Source organism: Pelobates fuscus, chromosome 3, assembly GCF_036172605.1.
Source record: "Pelobates fuscus isolate aPelFus1 chromosome 3, aPelFus1.pri, whole genome shotgun sequence".
NCBI lineage: Eukaryota > Metazoa > Chordata > Amphibia > Anura > Pelobatidae > Pelobates > Pelobates fuscus.
This window is the reverse complement of record NC_086319.1, coordinates 382,871,682-382,891,449: the sequence shown is the minus strand read 5'-3', so window position 1 is coordinate 382,891,449 and position 19,768 is coordinate 382,871,682. Positions and strand designations below refer to the sequence as shown.

The 19,768-nt window shown below is 42.3% G+C and overlaps 1 protein-coding gene across 1 annotated transcript in view; it reads right to left on the bottom strand.

The window, feature by feature from the left end:
• The window catches only part of PALM3 (paralemmin 3), a 45,138-nt gene that overhangs the window by 11,594 nt on the left and 13,776 nt on the right, over positions 1-19,768 (bottom strand). Inside the window, exons 2-4 of the mRNA XM_063449608.1 lie at positions 3,900-3,952; positions 3,327-3,407; positions 661-782 (exon numbers count right to left, since the gene is read on the bottom strand). Of these exons, the coding sequence (XP_063305678.1) occupies positions 661-782; positions 3,327-3,407; positions 3,900-3,944 (248 nt within the window). The 5' untranslated portion in view covers positions 3,945-3,952. The remainder of the gene's footprint in view (positions 1-660; positions 783-3,326; positions 3,408-3,899; positions 3,953-19,768) is intronic.

Sequence of the window (19,768 nt, the reverse complement as noted above, 5' to 3'; positions counted from 1 at the left end):
TTTCTCTTTTGTGTGTGATTTGGAAGCTCTTTTTATCTTGTTTAGCCTCTTTCTGTCTAATCTTATAGATCATTCTGTCTTCCTCACTCTGGGTTTTTTTTATAATTACTAAATGCTAACATTTTGTTTTTTACTATTTTGGCCACATCTGCGGAGTACCTGCGGAGGCTTCTTGAATTTTTTGCTTTTACTGACAAGCCTAATGCAATTTTCTGTTGCCTTTCGTAGTGCAACTTTTAAATAATCCCATTTCTCTTGGACTCCATTTAGATTGCTCCAGTCTGATAATGACTCCTTTACACATATTCTAATTTTAGAAAAGTCTGTTTTTCTAAAAGTCTGTTTTTCATAGGCCCAACTCTCAATCTTAATGGAAATAAAGACACAAGAGAGGCCTTTAGCGTTAACAGCAACTAGTCATAGGCCTAACCCTCAATCATAATGGAAATAAAGACACAGGGGAGGCCTTTAGAGTGTACAGCAACTAGTCATAGGCTTAACTCTCAATGGAAATAAAGTCACATGAGGGCTTATATAGAAGTATACCTGTGTGGCCATTTCCAGTTACCATGACGACGAGTACCTGGGTACACAGGGAACCAAAAATATTTTGCTGTGGATCTGACATCCATATCTTTTTACACTACGTATAACTCTTACCCCTCTAGTTCCTGCTCCAGTTGATGTATTTTACCCTCTGTCTGGGTCAGCGGACTCTCATTTTCTGCCTCTTGGGCTGATCCCAGTCCTTCCATCAGCCATCGATCTCGAAGGGATTTCCTCTGTGAGAGGAATAGTGATTGACAGGTTAATATCAAGGGGGTCTCTGTCATCAAAACAATGTTTACAGAAATATAATACATAGACCAAGTAAAAACTTTATTATATTTATTTTGTCTGATCGATGGCACCAGAAAGCCCTGTGTGCTATTTACTCTCATACCTGGGAATTCCCCATGTTTTAGTCGGTGTGCAGCCTTGTTCAGACAGAGGATTGGTGTGAACCTCGGCCCAGTAACATGCATATTTACCCATTACACTCTCCAAAACACTGCATACTTTAAAGGCGTGTATCCCCCATTCCAGACAGGGCCTACTATTTTATATACCTTAATTATCTTTGAACATCCCCTGCACCAACTTCAGAAAAACAATTACATTTTTAAAGGAGTGTTCCTTTATAAGAAAGATTACACTACACTATATCTACCAAATGCCCCTATTTAGAAGGGACAGTACCTATTTTGGACTCAAATCCCCCTGTCCCTCTTTTTTGTATCCTATTGTCCCTCCTTTGTCCCTCCTTTCTAGGAGCTCCATATTGTCTGTGTGTCTGAGTGTATAACAGAGCTCCACAGCAATAATACTCCCAGTAATGTGTCTGAGTGTATAACAGAGCGCCACAGCAATAATACTCCCAGTAATGTGTCTGTGTGTATAACAGAGCTCCACAGCAATGATACTCCCAGTAATGTGTCTGAGCGTATAACAGAGCTCCACAGCAATAATACTCCCAGTAATGTGTCTGTGTGTATAACAGAGCTCCACAGCAATGATACTCCCAGTAATGTGTCTGAGTGTATAACAGAGCTCCACAGCAATGATACTCCCAGTAATGTGTCTGAGTGTATAACAGAGCTCCACAGCAATGATACTCCCAGTAATGTGTCTGAGTGTATAACAGAGCTCCACAGCAATAATACTCCCAGTAATGTGTCTGAGTGTATAACAGAGCTCCACAGCAATAATACTCCCAGTAATGTGTCTGAGTGTATAACAGAGCTCCACAGCAATAATACCCCCGGTAATGTGTCTGCGTGTATAACAGAGCTCCACAGCAATAATACTCCCAGTAATGTGTCTGAGTGTATAACAGAGCTCCACAGCAATAATACTCCCAGTAATGTGTCTGAGTGTATAACAGAGCTCCACAGCAATAATACTCCCAGTAATGTGTCTGCGTGTATAACAGAGCTCCACAGAAAAAATACTCCCAGTAATGTGTCTGAGTGTATAACAGAGCTCCACAGAAATAATACTCCCAGTAATGTGTCTGAGTGTATAACAGAGCTCCACAGCAATAATACTCCCAGTAATGTGTCTGAGTGTATAACAGAGCTCCACAGTAATAATACTCCCAGTAATGTGTCTGTGTGTATAACAGAGCTCCACAACAATAATACTCCCAGTAATGTGTCTTTAAACTACAATAAATGTGTTTAGAAATCAGTCTGTGTAAATAAGATACATTGTTCTAAATTACATTTTAGTTGTATAAATCATTAAGTCACCTAATATTTCTCAGAACTGCTCCGCCCCTGGGCACACCCGCACTCACACCCCTAAAATGTATCCCACTTTGTCAATTTGAAATGTTTGGAGTTATGGTATATTGCTGAGTATCAACTTCTAAGTTCCCCATTACGATTGACTTTTAAAAATCATATTAGTTAATGTGCATATATATCCAACAATCAGGGCACAAAATGTACACCTTTTCGATTGTGTTTGCATTAGCACTGATGTATTTTAAAGGGATTCTCTAGTGCCAGGAAAACAAACCCGTTTTCCTGGCACTATAGGCTCCTGCAGTGCCCCCCATCCCACGTCGCAAAAGGGGTGAAAACCCCTTCATACACTTACCAGAATCCAGCGCCGATGTCCCTCGGCGCTGGGTCAGGGTCTGCCCACACTCCTCCCCCACCAGCAAGACCTAATGCGCAATGGCCGTACGCGCATTAGACCTCCCCATAGGAAAGCGTTATTCAAGGCTTTCCTATGGGGATTCCGGCGACGCTGGAGGTCCTCATGCATAGCGCAAGGACGTCCAGCGTCGTTTAGAAGACGTCTAAGAAGCTGGAAGTACCTCTTGTTTTAGACTAGCTTAACTTGGTGGTTTACTAAAAGTATGAATATGCCTGAGACAAGTTATTTTGTTTTTTACTTCCTATGTGGTTAAGGTTCATTAATCTGTTCAAATTTACAAAATTCTGCAGACATGACCACATATGATGTACGTTATCTTTTACCACTTCTTTGTTTCAATGTGACATGTATATATACCTGTTTGTGCTTTTGTCAACGGACTACAAAAAACATAAAAATTAAAAATATCAATTTCAGAGACAGTTTTCCCACAATTCCTGGATAGGTAAATACTCTGTAAGTGAAGTATAGTATTCATTAAAGTTCAGCCTGACGCATTTCGCATATTTTTCACGGTGCTGGGATTCTCACCATCATATGACAGAGGTAAAGTAGGGCTTTACAGTGAAAATACATGATATGTTAATAAAGGAAAATGTAAAGGGGTATTTAGATTTTACCTTAAGTTGCAGCAGTTTAAGTCTCTGTTGTTCCAGTTCCCGCTGTATATTTTCCACCTGAATGAGGATCCCGCGCTTTTCCTATAACAGAAACAGCAATAATTTTGAGTCGATTTGTGTATTAGAGTGCAAGCTGTGCAGGTTAGGCTTCCTTTCTCCCATTGTTTCTCACTATATTAGAGTATTAGAAGTGTAGCTCAGAATATTCCCCCTCTATGTATTAGAGTGCAAGCTCTTCAGACCCGATGCCCTATTCCTGGAGGCTCCTATTTCTGAGCATTACATCTTTACCTTTCTGAAATATATAATGTTTTTATTCCCTGCATTCTTGTCCAGTTGGAAGTTGCGCAAACATCTCCAAAGTATATATTTAGATTTTTTTTTTTTTTTAGAGTGTAAGCCCAAAGGCCAGAATCTCCCCTAGTAGTTCCGCTAGTGTAGCTTCCTCTAACTGTTTTTTATTTCTGTCCACCTGCAAATTAAATGCATTAATCCATTTCATTGGTGGTTCTGTCTGTAAAGCTAGTCTATTAGATTGTAAGCTCTTTGGAGCAGTGTTACAGTGATACCTACTGTGATTCCATGCAGCCGCTGGTTATATATCTGAGTCTCTTCCATCTTGACACTGCAGAGAAAGAGAGACAGGAGGTTACTCAAATAACATTTAATTGAACACCGGACCGCTGTTAACCCACAAACTGCCAGAGAAATGTGAGAACAAAGTTGTTCAATGCCAAAGACCGGGTAGACTTTTCAGTCTCATATTAACTCATCGACTACTTTTAGTCTATTAACTCATTCACTTTCTTAACCCATTCACTCTCGTTAATTCCTTTACTCATTAACGCGTTCACTTCCAGAGACCTATTCTTCAGTAAGCCATTCACTTACAGAGAGTAACAGACTATCAGTATCACACTATCCAATAATCCAATACCAAGGTCTTCCTATAAACTTCACTTAGTACAGAGACCTGCTGGGTATTAACGCAAACTTCCTTATGTACCTATTACCACCCCAAATCACACGCACACCCTGGCACATCTCCCCCCAAGCTAGATCTTTACGCAATCTCACCTGCAAGGCACCGACCTATTCCATAAAGCTGTACAATCAGATTCTCAATATATTCACTCTGCACGGACTATTTGCCTGTCAAAAGCCTGCACAGAGAGCTTTATTGCTGCTACCACTGTCACAGGATATCCTGTACGAATGTTCTCCTTATTTTTATTTATAGAGAGGCAGCATATACCACAGCACAGTATGAATGATGGCGAAGATGTGCAAGTAATATAAATAAATAAATAAAAATAAATAAGTAAAATGAACAAAGCAGTTTTGATTTACAGAAACAAGAGGCGGCGAGGCACCTGCTCTGAGAAGAGCTCACTGAGATGTCATTAAGGCTGCACATCCCCTAGGCTCCGGCTCGGCAGGGGTTAATGCTGGGCCGCAGATGCAAGTCATTTGATTCTACACGCTCTGTATACCTGAGGAATGTTTGACACACAGTTCATGTGACCTTGGCACATGCACACGCGCACACACACACACACGCACTCTAATGGGGTTGAATCGGCAAGCAGTGAATTGTAGTTAACACGTTTGCAAAATCTAGGCAATACATTTTTTTTTTTTTTTTTAAATCTAGCAGAGTTAGAATTTTTTTTTTAAAAATTAAGCTATTTTGTCTATATTTTCCTGTTTAATTCAGGAAGTAATCCTCAACGAGGTACAAAAAAATCCTTATTTATTTATAAATAAAACAAAATAGAGTGGGAGAACAGACACGCAATGCAAGCTACAAATGTTACTAATCCACATTTTACAAAACCACATAAAACCATTCTCCTCCGAAAAAAAAAAAAAATGAGAATTTGCTCTTATTATATAATGGAATATTATTCTTAATTTGCCGCTTGCGTGGATTATAATATAATGGTAAAATAATTTTAAATATTTTATTACAAGCACGGAAGCCAAGTTTATTCAACTTTAAATGCAAAGTGTCAGTTTATCAGTTATATAACCATGAGAAGATGGATATATAATGTGACTAAGTCACAGTTTTCCATTAGTGATTGAAGTTATTGGGCTGCTATTAATGAAACATGTAATTTGGGAATTAAGGACACATTATGATGTTACTGGCAGATTAATTATTTTTTTTAATGTAAGTCGCAGGTTTAGGCCCAGCCTGGCATTCAATGCAAATTAATTTTATTTCCACAATTCTGTTTGATTCAATGGCATCATGGGAAAAAAAAAAAACAAGAAGAAAACAATCAATGGTTTCAAGGTGACGGTTTCTTTTATAAACAAAATACACACATTTATTCATAGTTCTCTTTGTTAGGTCTAACTGATAATTTTTATTTATATATATTCTATATCACATCACATCTATGCCATAAAAAATGAATGCACCCATTTAGGAAAGATTATTGTAGTGCTATAACCTAAAAAATATTTTTAACTTCTGAACGGAGTGTGACAAAAATGCTAATTAATTATATTTCACATTTGTGCTTTCACAATAAAAAAAACAAAAAAACAATGAATCTGCATCATTGTGAAAAATAGTGAATAGATATCGGATTTTTTATATTATTTTTTTTTTACTTATATTCAAAATGTAACAGATACGTGAAGTCTGAAAAATAAAATTAAACCTAGAAATCCACTTTTTCATTTTTTTATTATCCTGGAACTGCGTGCCACCCTCTTAGCTCCCTGTCAGTCATTGTCCTTTGCACCTGGCAGTCTGCATAGTGAAAAACCGTGGGGGGTGGGGGAGCCATGGGTACACCAATGTCCAGAATCCGGCCCTATATATTTTTTTTATATATATATATATATATAATTTTTTTATTGACGGTTTTAAGTAAAACAAGGATTATTGGGCTCCTATTTAGCCATTCAGGGTTGGCTTTAAGCTGCCAAACTCCTGTCCTGGTGTTAGGAGGTATGTTGTTGTGGTATAAAAAGCTGTGCAAAGTACTAAAAGTGGCAAAATCACCAACAAAACCACGCCTTTTACATTTTTAACCACTTTTCAGGAAAAAAAAGGCAGCTAAATCTCAATTTTTTTTCTGTTTCCCCTCCATCAAAGCAATGTATTGCCACAAAGTATCTATTATTTATATATAGTATTTATTACTCGTTAACATTTATTTTCTTTCTATTAGTACGTAAAATCTCTAATAACAAAATGTTTGTTTTTTTAAATCTATTTATAAAAAAATTTGGGAAAGAAATATACTGTCATTTTCTTTGTAAGTTACATATGTATATCTGCTTGTAGACTGCCTGGTTAACAGACAGAAGTCAGCTGTTTGTGCGTTTTCCTTGCCCAATCCTAGTCGTGTGTAAACATGGACAAATATTTCCAGTAACCGGACACAGAACAAAAACATGTTTTTCCACATACAAGACATGTGACAAGGCTTATTCACTAAACAGTCAACTGATCGGAAATAAAAACCAATAGACTGCCCTCGGAATGTCTGGGTCATTTCCCCATCACGGTTATTTTGACATTACATTTTGAAAATTTGGGTTTTACTTCACTGCAATTCACTGATTAAAAAATAAAACACTTTACACTACTGCACATGCCATATACACTCTCCATACATTAAATACTTTGTTCATGTACAATACATATCTTGTAAAATAACACCCGAAAAACAATAAGTGTCCATGTTTATCAGATTACAAGTGTTCCCCTCTGTCAGATTCTGTGTAATATTCCAGCATACTGTGTCAAACACTATCCCACTTCTGTGAATATACATTGTTTACACATCCCCTATAAACCGTGCCCATACCAAGGATAAACTATAAACATTATGACACTTCCCGCACACACATATTGCACATACCGCACATACTAACACAGGCAAGACATACATTCCCTAAAAAACGACATTGCACAAAAGATTAACAAAGATACACCCTCCAGTCCCACATACAGAGTATTCCCTTCCAATTACACTCTAAATACACACAATGCACACTCCATACACCATTATACCCCAATACATACATTGCTGTCTCAAGCACTCAGTACACCCCAATACACACACACTGCACATTCCTGTACAGAGTATACCGTCCTTACATTTCACAACATACACAAAGCACAAATATATATATATAAATATATATATATATTTGTAGTCGGGGCAATATAGTTGTATACAGAAATCTAGCATATAATAACCATAACATTAATGAGTTAGGACCAGTCGGTTGTGGTGTGCTGGAACCGACAAAGCAGTAGGCCTGTAATAAAAGTGGGCCTACCTTAGAGGGTGTTACCTGTCCTGATGAAAGCTCCATGTTGGAGCTGAAACATTGATATTTTATATGGAATAAATAAAGGCTAAATTTTACTTCTTCAACCAAGTCCCAGGAGTGCGATTGTTTCTACACGCATATCTACCTTTGCCACAACCAGCACCGGGCACTACAAAAGTCTTCTTGGAGTGCAAGCTACTACGATGTGTATATATATATATATATATATATATATAAATATCCCCATAGAGTGCACCCATGCATACATTTTATTATCCCACATACAGTTCACTCTCATACAACCATTCCACCTCCCACAATCAGTACACATCCATCCATACATATACTACACCCCTATAAATGAACTCTACCCAGGGTTCAAGTCTTATGGCAGGAGTGTCCAGGATTTTTCCCGGCAGTTGGACACTTCATCAAAAATGTTTGTGTGCGTTGGCTGCACCCATTTTTCACTGAGATAAAATATGGCCTTGTAGCTGTGTAATGCCTGTTAATACCGGGTTAATCGTTGTGCGCTCCTGACTTACTTCCCTCGGACCCCTGTGCGTGACTTCACACACAGGGTAGGGGAAGAGTTATGCACGCTACACTTTCTGCGTCGCTCTGTGTCCCTGACGCTGCTTCAAGTTTAACACGTCACGTGCGGTCAGCAGTTGGAAGTCAGCAGTTGGAAGATCTCACACAGGCTGCACCTTCATGTCCGGTGGGTCGCATGTTGGACATCCCAGTCTTATGGGAACTCCTCAAGTTTGCAACCTTTCCCATTTATTATTTGCATCATTCCACCTTTAACCATCCACCCTCACACTTACATTTTGAGCCTTAGTGGCATTCTGTTAGAGTTTAATAACCCCCTAACAATGATCCTTCAAGTCTCCTCATTAATGTGAGACAGAGTGCTCAAAGTACAGACTGGGAACTGGGAGAAAATGCAGGTAGAGCATTTCTTACATTGTTTCTCTGCCAGTTTAAGATGTCACATGCTCTGTATAAATGATTCTGTACTGTAATCAGTCCTCCTCCATTCACTGTAAGAATTCTAGGAACTCAGTTCCTTCTGCAAAAATAGTAAGTGAACTGGGTTTCCACTAGAACCATGATACAACCCCAGGCACTTAGTGAATTAGCACACACAGGAATTCTCCCTCACACACATTCAAAACCATAGATTCTTATCATCCTCACACTCAGTCAGTACACTCCATACATTAATTTCACCTCACACACTCAGTCAGTACACTCCATACAATCATTTCCCCTCACACACTCAGTACACACCACACATATATTTCACCTCACAAACTCAGTACACACCACACATACATTTCACCTCACACACTCAGTCAGTACACTCCATACATACATTTCACCTCACACAATCAATCAGTACACACCACACATACAATTAACCTCACACACTCAGTCAATGCACTCCATGCATTTGGCCTCGCACTTTTAGTATACTCCTGTCAGGGTACCTGAAGCCTCTACCTCTGAGAGAGGTAGAGACTTAGAAGTTTATCCGTCCGGACGGCATGTCTCCTCGGTTCCTCGCGGTTCACCCGGTCTTGCAAACGCCGGCCGCGAGGGAGCCACTTCCTTTTATAGCAGGAGGCCCAGAGGCCGACGTCATGACGCCAACCCGGAACGCCCTGTCACTCAAATCTGTGGAGACGAATCAGGACTCGCCGGAGGCGTGTCTTCTCTCCCTAACCAGCATACTTAACAGTGGCTCTCTCATTTACTCATTGCCCTGTCGTGGTTCTAGTCTGCCTAGTCACACAGTGCTTTGTTATTCTCTTGCCTTTTGGTTCTGACCCGGCTTTGGTATTTACTCTCCTGTCTTTCTGTTATCCTTGACCCGGCTTGTCTCTCGTTTACCTGTCTTCTCGTTCCCTCGACCTCGGCTTGTCTCTGACCATTCTATCGTAGTTCTACGTTTAGTCCGGCCATTCTAAGGACCGGTATACGTATCTGCTACTCTTTGTACTCTGCGTGTTGGATCCCTGACCCGATCCTGACATTACGACAGGGCCATGGATCCTGCAGGTACAAATTGTCAGCTTGGTTCTCCTGATCCTAGGTTTGACGCCATGGATCATAGGATGGATCAGATGGCTCTAGCACTACAGGCGCTGCTATCACGTCCTATTAATCCACCTGAGGAGATGCGTAATACGTCTGCTTCCTCTGTGGGTTCAGGGCTAGAGGTAGCTACTGTAGGTGCTTCTTCCCGAGTTACCCCACCTGTACGTTATGCTGGTTCTCCTGAGAGGTGTCGTGGGTTTTTGAACCAGATCAGTATCCATTTCGAGCTACAGCCCCGTTCCTACCCTACTGATAGGGCAAAAGTGGGATTTATTATTACCTTACTCATTGAGAAAGCTCTGAGATGGGCTAATCCGTTGTGGGAGAATGATAATCCATTAGTCTATAACTATAATGCCTTTGTAGCTGCTTTTAAAAGAACTTTTGATCCTCCTGGCAGGAGGGTCAATGCAGCCAGATTACTGTTGCGCCTTAGACAAGACAACCAAACACTTGTGGATTACGCACTAGAGTTCAGGTCTTTGGCGGCAGAGGTAAAGTGGAATGAACAGGCCTATATAGACGTATTTTTAAATGGATTATCCGATGTAATACTTGATGAGGTAGCGACAAGAGAGCTTCCCGAGAACCTGGAAGACTTAATTTCCTTTATCTCTCGTATTGACGAACGTCTAAGGGAGAGGCAGAATACTCGAGATAGAACCGGTAAATCTTCCTTTAGACTAGCACCATTATTTCAAATTTCTGAAACCCAGACTCCACAGGTTTCAGAACCTATGCAGTTAGGCCTTACTCGTCTATCAGAGGAGGAGAGACAGTACAGGAGAAGGGAGGGACTATGTATGTATTGTGGAGCCAGAGGTCATGTACGTTTGAGCTGTCCCAGTCGTCCGGGAAACGCTCGCACCTAAGTTTCTCTAGAGGACAGACCTTGGGTGTTTCAATTTTGTCCTCTACTCATAACTACAAAGAACATAGACTCCTATTACCGGTCTCTTTAACTTGGGAAAAGGGAACTTTAGAGACTATGGCATTGATAGACTCCGGCGCTGCTGAGAGTTTTATCGACCAAGACTTTCTCACCAAACACACTATCCCATCCCAGTTAAGGAGGACACCTTTGGCTGTTGAGGCCATTGATGGTAGACCTTTAGTTGAGCCTGTGATTTTCCGGGAGACCACACCTCTTAACTTAACTACTGGTATTCTACACAAGGAGGAAATATCCCTACTACTCATTTCATCTCCTTCTGTTCCCATAGTCCTGGGATACTCCTGGCTTAAGAGACATAACCCCGTTATAGATTGGAGATCAGGGGAAATAGTTTCGTGGGGTCAGGATTGTCAAGAGAATTGTTTAAAGAAAGTGTCACCTCTTTGTAGTGTCAACGCACTTAATAACGCTACCGACTCTACCAAAGTACAGATACCGTCCTTGTATCAAGATTTAAAGGCAGTATTTGACAAAGGAAAGGCTGATACCTTACCACCACATAGGCCTTTTGATTGCAAAATTAATTTACTTTCTGGTACTATGCCCCCCAGGGGTCATGTATACCCTTTGTCTACGAATGAAAACTTAGTTCTAGAGGAGTATATTCGTGAAAACCTAGACAAGGGGTTCATTAGAAGATCCTCCTCCCCTGCTGGGGCTGGATTTTTTTTTGTTAAAAAGAAGGATGGTTCTTTAAGACCCTGCATTGACTACCGAGGTCTTAACAAGATAACCATTAGAAATGTATATCCGATTCCCTTGATCACCGAGCTTTTTGATCGATTAAAAAGTTCTAAGATGGGGGCGGGGCCTGATACCCAAGATGGCCGGACGTGTTATCTGAGGGCTCCTATAACAGGGGGCACATAAAAGCTCATACACAACATAACGATGAAACCCACGGCACATGCTGCCCGGAAAGTGAACCGGGACCCAACACAGAGCAGAATGACACCAATCTCGAGCCTAAACGCCACGGAGGAGCTCGAACCGACCACGAGGCCTAAAACGGAGCGGAGCCCAGGGCATGGGGGAGGCGGCCGATCCCCCGGCATGGGGCTTGCTCTCACACGAGGGAACACTAATGCCCTGCTACCCCCCCCCTTGGACCGGCGGGGGATATCCCGGTCCACGCTGGGAACAACCACCCCAGCGACATCGCATGATCCAGCGACAAAGCTCACAGCCAAACGAGACCAGCAAAGCCCAAACAAGATGGCGGCACAAGCACGGCCTGAGTTGCAGCGCACACTACATAAGCCTCCCAAAAGTGTAACAGAGTTCTTCGATAGGCTCTGTGCTCACCTCTGGTCAAAGCTCCACACCCGGAGACAGACCTACCGGCTGGCGAGGAAAGAAGCAGCTGCTTGGATCCGCCCAGCAACCAGACGGCAGTTAGGTGGAAACACACCACGGGCCCCCAGAGGGGCACTCCAAGGGCAACGCCGGAGACCACTATGGCGGGAAACGACACCAAGCTCTATGGACACCGGCGCTCACGCCCGCATACACCGGAGTGAGATCCGCAAACGAGCCCAACCTGATTACCAGCCGGGGGTTCCAGGAATCACAGACCAGCAGAAAATTAATTCACACATTGCCTGCAACAGCGCCCACCGAGCCACAGCATGGATCGGTACTGAGAAACGTAACGGCCGGAAAAGCTCCACCGCGACCACCGGAGTGGGAATCTCACAGGGACATCAACCCTGCCTCCAACCCCGGCTCGCAAGCCCAACACATAGAGCTGGCATCGGCTGATGGAGTCGAACAGCACCAAAGACACTGTACTCACCTTGTTAACACCACTTAGTTTGCATGTCTAAATATATTTTTTTTTTTTTTTATATATATTTTTATTTTATTTTTTATTATAAGCACAGATGGATCAAACATACTTAAAAATGTGTGATTAATCTTTAATAGTTTTCTTTTTTTTTTTTTTATTATCCTATATTTTGCAATGTGCTAGCTGTTAAGCGATTATTGCCTGCTCCTCCTATTATTAGTACAGATAGATCAAACATATTTCAAAACATGTGTGACTACTCTCTAACAGTTTTATATCTAATATTTTGCTATGTGCCAGCCGTTAAGCGACTATTGCCTACTCCTCCTATAATAAGCACAGCTGGATCAAACATACTCAAAAATGTGTGATTAATCTTTACTATTTTTTTATTTTTTTTTTTTTTTTTTTTTTTTTTATTTTTTATTATTTATCCTATATTTTGCAATGTTCTAGCCGTTAAGCGTTTATTGCCTGCTCCTCCTATTATTAGCATAGATAGATCAAATATAGTTCAAAAAATGTGTGACTACTCTCTAACAGTTTCAGATCTAATATCTTGCAATGTCCTAGCCGTTAAGCGACTATTACCTGCTCCTCCTAGTGTTAACACAAATAGATCGACCATGTTTCGGAGCTATATACTAACAGACCCACACTTTGCATATCACTTCGGTATTATAAGATCTATAAAAATGTGCAGAAATATTACTTGCCATGTTTGAAAATGTTTGATTTTGCGTGTAACTGCTGATGTGGCAACACACGCGAGTTGTTAAAACATGCACAACAAAAATAAAGAATTTAAAAAAAAAAAAAAAGTTCTAAGATTTTCACTAAGTTAGACCTTAGAGGTGCTTATAATTTGGTGAGAATTCACGACGGAGACGAGTGGAAAACTGCATTCAATTCTCGATATGGGCACTATGAGTATACTGTAATGCCTTTTGGTCTCTGCAATGCCCCGGCGGTATTTCAAGACCTTATTAATGAGGTTCTTAGGGAGTTTCAAGATGACTGTGTGATTGTATACCTTGATGATATACTTATACATTCCAGGGATATTGAAACTCACCACGGACAAGTCAGAAGGGTTTTACGCAAACTTCTTCAGCATGGCTTATACTGCAAATTAGAGAAATGCAGCTTTGACCAATCCCAAACTACCTTTCTTGGTTATGTGATTTCTGGGGAGGGGTTTGAAATGGATCCGGAGAAGCTCCAATCCATATTAGATTGGCCTTTACCTAAGGGTCTCAAGGCTATCCAGAGATTTATTGGTTTCTCCAATTACTACAGACGTTTCATTAAGGGATACTCCTCTATCATTGCTCCCATCACCAATATGACCAAACAAAGGGCTGACACTAAGAATTGGTCTACTGAAGCACTTCTGGCTTTTAAGACACTCAAGGAGCTGTTTGCTTCCGCACCAATTTTAGTTCACCCTGATACTACACTACCTTTCCTACTCGAAGTTGACGCTTCTGAGACAGGTATAGGTGCCGTCCTGTCCCAAAGGTTGGGTGTAGATAAACCATTACATCCTTGTGGATACTTTTCCAAAAAATTGTCGGGTACTGAAAGCAGATATGACATTGGTGACAGGGAACTACTAGCGGTTATAATGGCCTTAAAGGAGTGGAGACATTTATTGGAGGGTACTTTGCATCCTGTTACTATTTTGACAGATCATAAAAACTTATCCTATATTGGAGAGGCTAAACGACTATCATCTAGACAGGCTCGTTGGTCCATATTCCTCACTCACTTCAACTACGTACTCACATATAGGCCAGGTTCTAAGAATTCTAAAGCCGATGCCTTGTCTCGCCAATATGAACCTGCTGCCGTGTCTGAGCCGGTTTTGTCCTCTATAGTACCCAAGTGTAACATTATCGCTAACACTACTCTCAAAGTCCATTCTCCGCTACTTGATCAGATAAGGAGCTTGCAGCATCTGGCACCTAGACTGACTCCGGCTTCCAGACATTTCGTTCCTCCTGAACTCCAATTGGAGCTCTTACAGTGTCTTCACGAGAGTAAGGTGGCTGGTCATCCGGGTGTTCGCAAGACGTATTCTTTGATCTCCAAGGATTTCTGGTGGCCTTCGTTACGGAAGGATATTAAGGATTTTATCGGAGTTTGTGAGGTCTGTACTAGAACTAAACTACCGCATTCGCTTCCTTGTGGCCTTCTACAACCCCTGGAAATTCCTGACAAACCTTGGTCCTGTGTGGCAATGGACTTTATTGTGGATTTGCCTGTTTCTAAAAGGCACACTGTTATCCTCACCGTAGTCGATAGGTTTACCAAGATGGCACATTTCGTACCTTTGCCTAAACTCCCGACTTCTCCTGAATTGGCGGAGATCTTTGCTAAAGAGATTTTTCGTTTGCATGGGATTCCTTCGGAGATCACTTCTGATAGAGGCTCCCAATTTGTTTCACGTTTTTGGAGATCATTCTGTTCTCAATTGGGCATCAAATTGAATTTTTCGTCCGCCTATCATCCTCAGTCTAACGGAGCTGCCGAACGAACCAACCAGAAGATTGAGCAATACTTACGTTGTTTTGTTTCCGAACACCAGGACGATTGGGTCGGTTTGATTCCTTGCGCACAACAATCTCGTTTGTGACTCTACGCATTCAAGCCCCTTCTTCATGAACTATGGCTTTCATCCATCTATTCTTCCCTCGGTTTCTCCTTCCCAAGGAGTGCCGTCGGTTGATGTCCATGTGGCCAATTTGAGGAAGTTGTGGGATCAGACTCGACAGATTCTTCTACACAATTCTATGCTGGTTAAGAAACATGCTGACAAACGTAGAAGGGCGGCTCCGAATTTTGTTCCAGGCGATAGAGTTTGGTTGAGTACTAGGAATATTCGCCTTAAAGTTCCTTCCATGAAATTCGCTCCTCGTTATATTGGCCCCTACAGGATCTTGACTCGAATTAACCCAGTGGCGTATCGTCTAGCTCTCCCAGCTACTTTACGCATCCCGAACTCCTTTCACGTGTCATTGCTGAAACCTCTAATCTGTAACAGATTCTCCTCCACAATCGCCCCTCCGCGCCCTGTTCAGGTGGAGGGTCAGGAGGAGTATGAGGTTAACTCCATTATTGATTCTCGTGTCTCCCGGGGGAGAGTACAATATTTGGTTGACTGGAAGGGTTATGGTCCTGAGGAGAGGAGTTGGGTACCACAAGAGGATGTTCATGCTCCTCGCCTTCGCAGGGCATTTCACTCCCGCTTTCCATCTCGCCCGGGCTCCTTCCGCCCGGTGGGCGTATCTGAGAGGGGGGGTACTGTCAGGGTACCTGAAGCCTCTACCTCTGAGAGAGGTAGAGACTTAGAAGTTTATCCGTCCGGACGGCATGTCTCCTCGGTTCCTCGCGGTTCACCCGGTCTTGCAAACGCCGGCCGCGAGGGAGCCACTTCCTTTTATAGCAGGAGGCCCAGAGGCCGACGTCATGACGCCAACCCGGAACGCCCTGTCACTCAAATCTGTGGAGACGAATCAGGACTCGCCGGAGGCGTGTCTTCTCTCCCTAACCAGCATACTTAACAGTGGCTCTCTCATTTACTCATTGCCCTGTCGTGGTTCTAGTCTGCCTAGTCACACAGTGCTTTGTTATTCTCTTGCCTTTTGGTTCTGACCCGGCTTTGGTATTTACTCTCCTGTCTTTCTGTTATCCTTGACCCGGCTTGTCTCTCGTTTACCTGTCTTCTCGTTCCCTCGACCTCGGCTTGTCTCTGACCATTCTATCGTAGTTCTACGTTTAGTCCGGCCATTCTAAGGACCGGTATACGTATCTGCTACTCTTTGTACTCTGCGTGTTGGATCCCTGACCCGATCCTGACAACTCCATGTATGAATGTACGAGTGCTCTCATTGCTCATTCCAAAGACCAGAGCTTCTTTCAGAATATTAAGTCGTCATGCTTCATCAAAAAGTGCATCTTAGTGATATATCTGAATCAACAGACATAGATTAACAATGGCTTAAGACTCAGTGACGAACTTCCAATAATTCACAATGATTAGCAAATATAAAAATATCACAATGCACCTTAAGGCATGACTTATATCCTACATACACGCATACTGCATCCTATACACAAACTGCATCCCATATAAACATACTATATTTCACATACACAAACTACATTCCATACACACAAACTGCATCCTATACACGCATACTACATTCCATATACATGGAATGTGTCTCCCCACCTCCATGTCTCCCCACCCATAATGGTATGTTTTTTTTGTTTTTTGGTTTCTAACCCCAGACTTTTTATTTGAGACTGGGTCTCATATAACAGCATCGATTAGCAACACCTAGTACTCACAAGCATTCATGCACTGCAGAAACACCTAATCCGAGGTATCATCTCTGGAAGGCTGCCCACGCTCCTCACTTCACCCCATGGTCGTTACCATACTTATAGACAGGCCCGCACTGGCCATCGGGCAGTGGGCCGCGATGTCCATGGGCCGAGGCTGGAAGGGGAGATCACAGGATCTCCCCGGCCGGCCCATACAGGGCCCGTGCTATCTGAGCGCCGGCCCTGCTGTGTGCCTTCGTGGGCTGGTGGGGAGATCAAAAATCTGCAACTGGCTGGGCAGGGAGAGGAGGACCCGGTGGAGCTCTACCCTGCAGCTCTGCCGGGTTCCTCTCGTGAGGTCGGAGAGTTGCTGCGGTTACCACGGCAATGCTCAGACCTCGCGAGAGTGGAACTGCAGGGTAGAGTTCACTCACCACTAGGACCACCAGGGACTGCAGCACGGCCCCCTCCCAAGCTAAAGGTAAGAAGGGAGGGGGGATATAAAGTTTAATTTTTTTTATAAAAAAAAAAACTAATAACATTTAATATATTTTCATCTTGCCCCCTCACACACACAATCCCTCCAGACATATTCACTCACACAGCACACTCACACTAACAGCACACTCATACTAATAGCACACTCACACACACACACAGCACACTCACACTAACAGCACACTTACACACACACACACACACAGCACACTCACACTAATAGCACACACACAGTGCTCTCAGACACAACACCCTCACACACAAACAGGACCCTTACACACACAGCACCCTCAGACACGCATACTCAGACACACACACAGCACCCTCAGACACACACAGCGCACTCACACTAATAAGAACACCCTCACACACACATCACCCCTCTTACACACACACTGCACCCCTCTTTTACACACACTGCACCCCTCACACACATGCTGCACCCTTCACACATACACACAACACACCCAACACACTGCGCCATTTCATCTAATGTTTATTTAAGTAAGTTTTACCGTACTATCACTTATTATATTTACTTATTTTTTATCCTGCTGTCTTCTTTATATATTCCATCTTATGTTTACAGATTATTATTTTAGTATTATTACACATTTCCTCCCATATTTGTGACTAATATGTTTTTTAATATGTTGATTCCCCATGCCTCTTACTTATTTTCGGTAGTTAAACGCATTGTGTGGACAATAAAGTGGACAGTAAAGTGCGTTCCAAATGCAGATCGAAACCGGAAGCAAATCATTAGAATGAGGACGGCGGAGAAACACGTCATAGGAAGGAGACGGAAGTCACCCGTGGCTGCTAAAGGAGATCCGGATCAACAATCATAGGTTCCAATAAATTAGATTTTTATCACCATTCTATGCCCTGGGACGTTACTGAGTGGAAGATCTTTGGGATATCACCTTATCCTGCTCAGCTAGGGAGTGGGATCCCTCCTAACATTCCCACCAGCCTGCACTTTGAGCCTAATGTTATTGGCTCTGTATATGTGATTATTACATATGCACATGTACCACACTATATTGCACTAGGTTGTGTCTTTCTTTATATATTTTCAGCTGTCTGTGATACCTGAATTCAAGGTCCACCTTGCACTCCACCTGATTTGTATGTATATATAGAGACATACATACGCAGACATTCATACAGAGACATACAGACAAGACACACATACACAGACAGTCATAAAGGAACATACAGACTGCATGTCTCTGTATGACTGCCTGTGTATGTATGTCTGTGTATGTTCACAGGGTGGCTAAAAGATAGATCCCCATCTGTCGTGCAACTTCAACAATGCTTTGAAAGCTGGGGCTCTACCGATTCCCCATGCTTGCAGGATTGTATTTTGCACTGAGCAGTATTTGTATGTTTGAATGTAAGCATGTGTTTGTATGGAGTATGTTTGTGTGACTGCAGGGGTGTGTTTGTATGTAGTGTTTGCGTTTGAATGCAAGCATGCATTTATGTGTAGTGTTGGTTTTGAATGCAGGGGTGTGTTTATATATAATTTTGGTGTCTAATACAGAGGTGTGTTTGTATGAAGTGTTGACATTTGAATGCAGGTGTGTATTTGTATGTAGTGTTGACATTTGAATGCAGGGGTCTGTTTGTATGTAGTATTGACATTTGAATGCCGGGGTTTTTTGTATGTAGTGTTGATGTTTGCATGCAGGGGTATATTCGTGTGTAGTGTTGGTATTTGAATGCTGAGATGTATGCACATATACACATGCACTGCCACACACACTGTGATACATATACACGAAGATACAACACTGACACACATGCAGATACACAGATACAAAATATACACAAACTGATACACATTCAGATAGACAGACACACAGATACACACAGATACAGATACACACAAACACTGACAGACATACAGATAAACACACACTGACATACAGACACACTGACAGACATACAAATATATGCACACACTGACATACAGACACACAGATACACACTGACAGACATACAGATACACACACATACATATTGACAGACAAACAGACACACACAAAGACACACTGAAACACAAACAGATACACAGACACACTGACAGATATACACACACACAGACACACTGACACACACATACACACACTGACAGACATACACGCACTGACAGACACACACAAACACACATGCTGGTCAAAATATACACTTTTCTAGCCACCCTCCTGTTTCCTAACTTGTGGATTTAGGAGGGTGGCTTACCTGGGATCCAGAGTGCTGCCTGATGTAGTTGGAAGTTGGAGGAGATGGCTCTGCCCAGCCCCCCTCCTCTCTGCCTTCTCCTGCTCCAGTCTTCTTGGGAGGACATCACTTCCTCCCATGCCGATGAGAAGGGAGCCAGTGGTAGCTCCGCCCCTGCTGGGTGCCAGCCGCGCTGTGTGCTACAGAGGGAGCAGAGATATGACG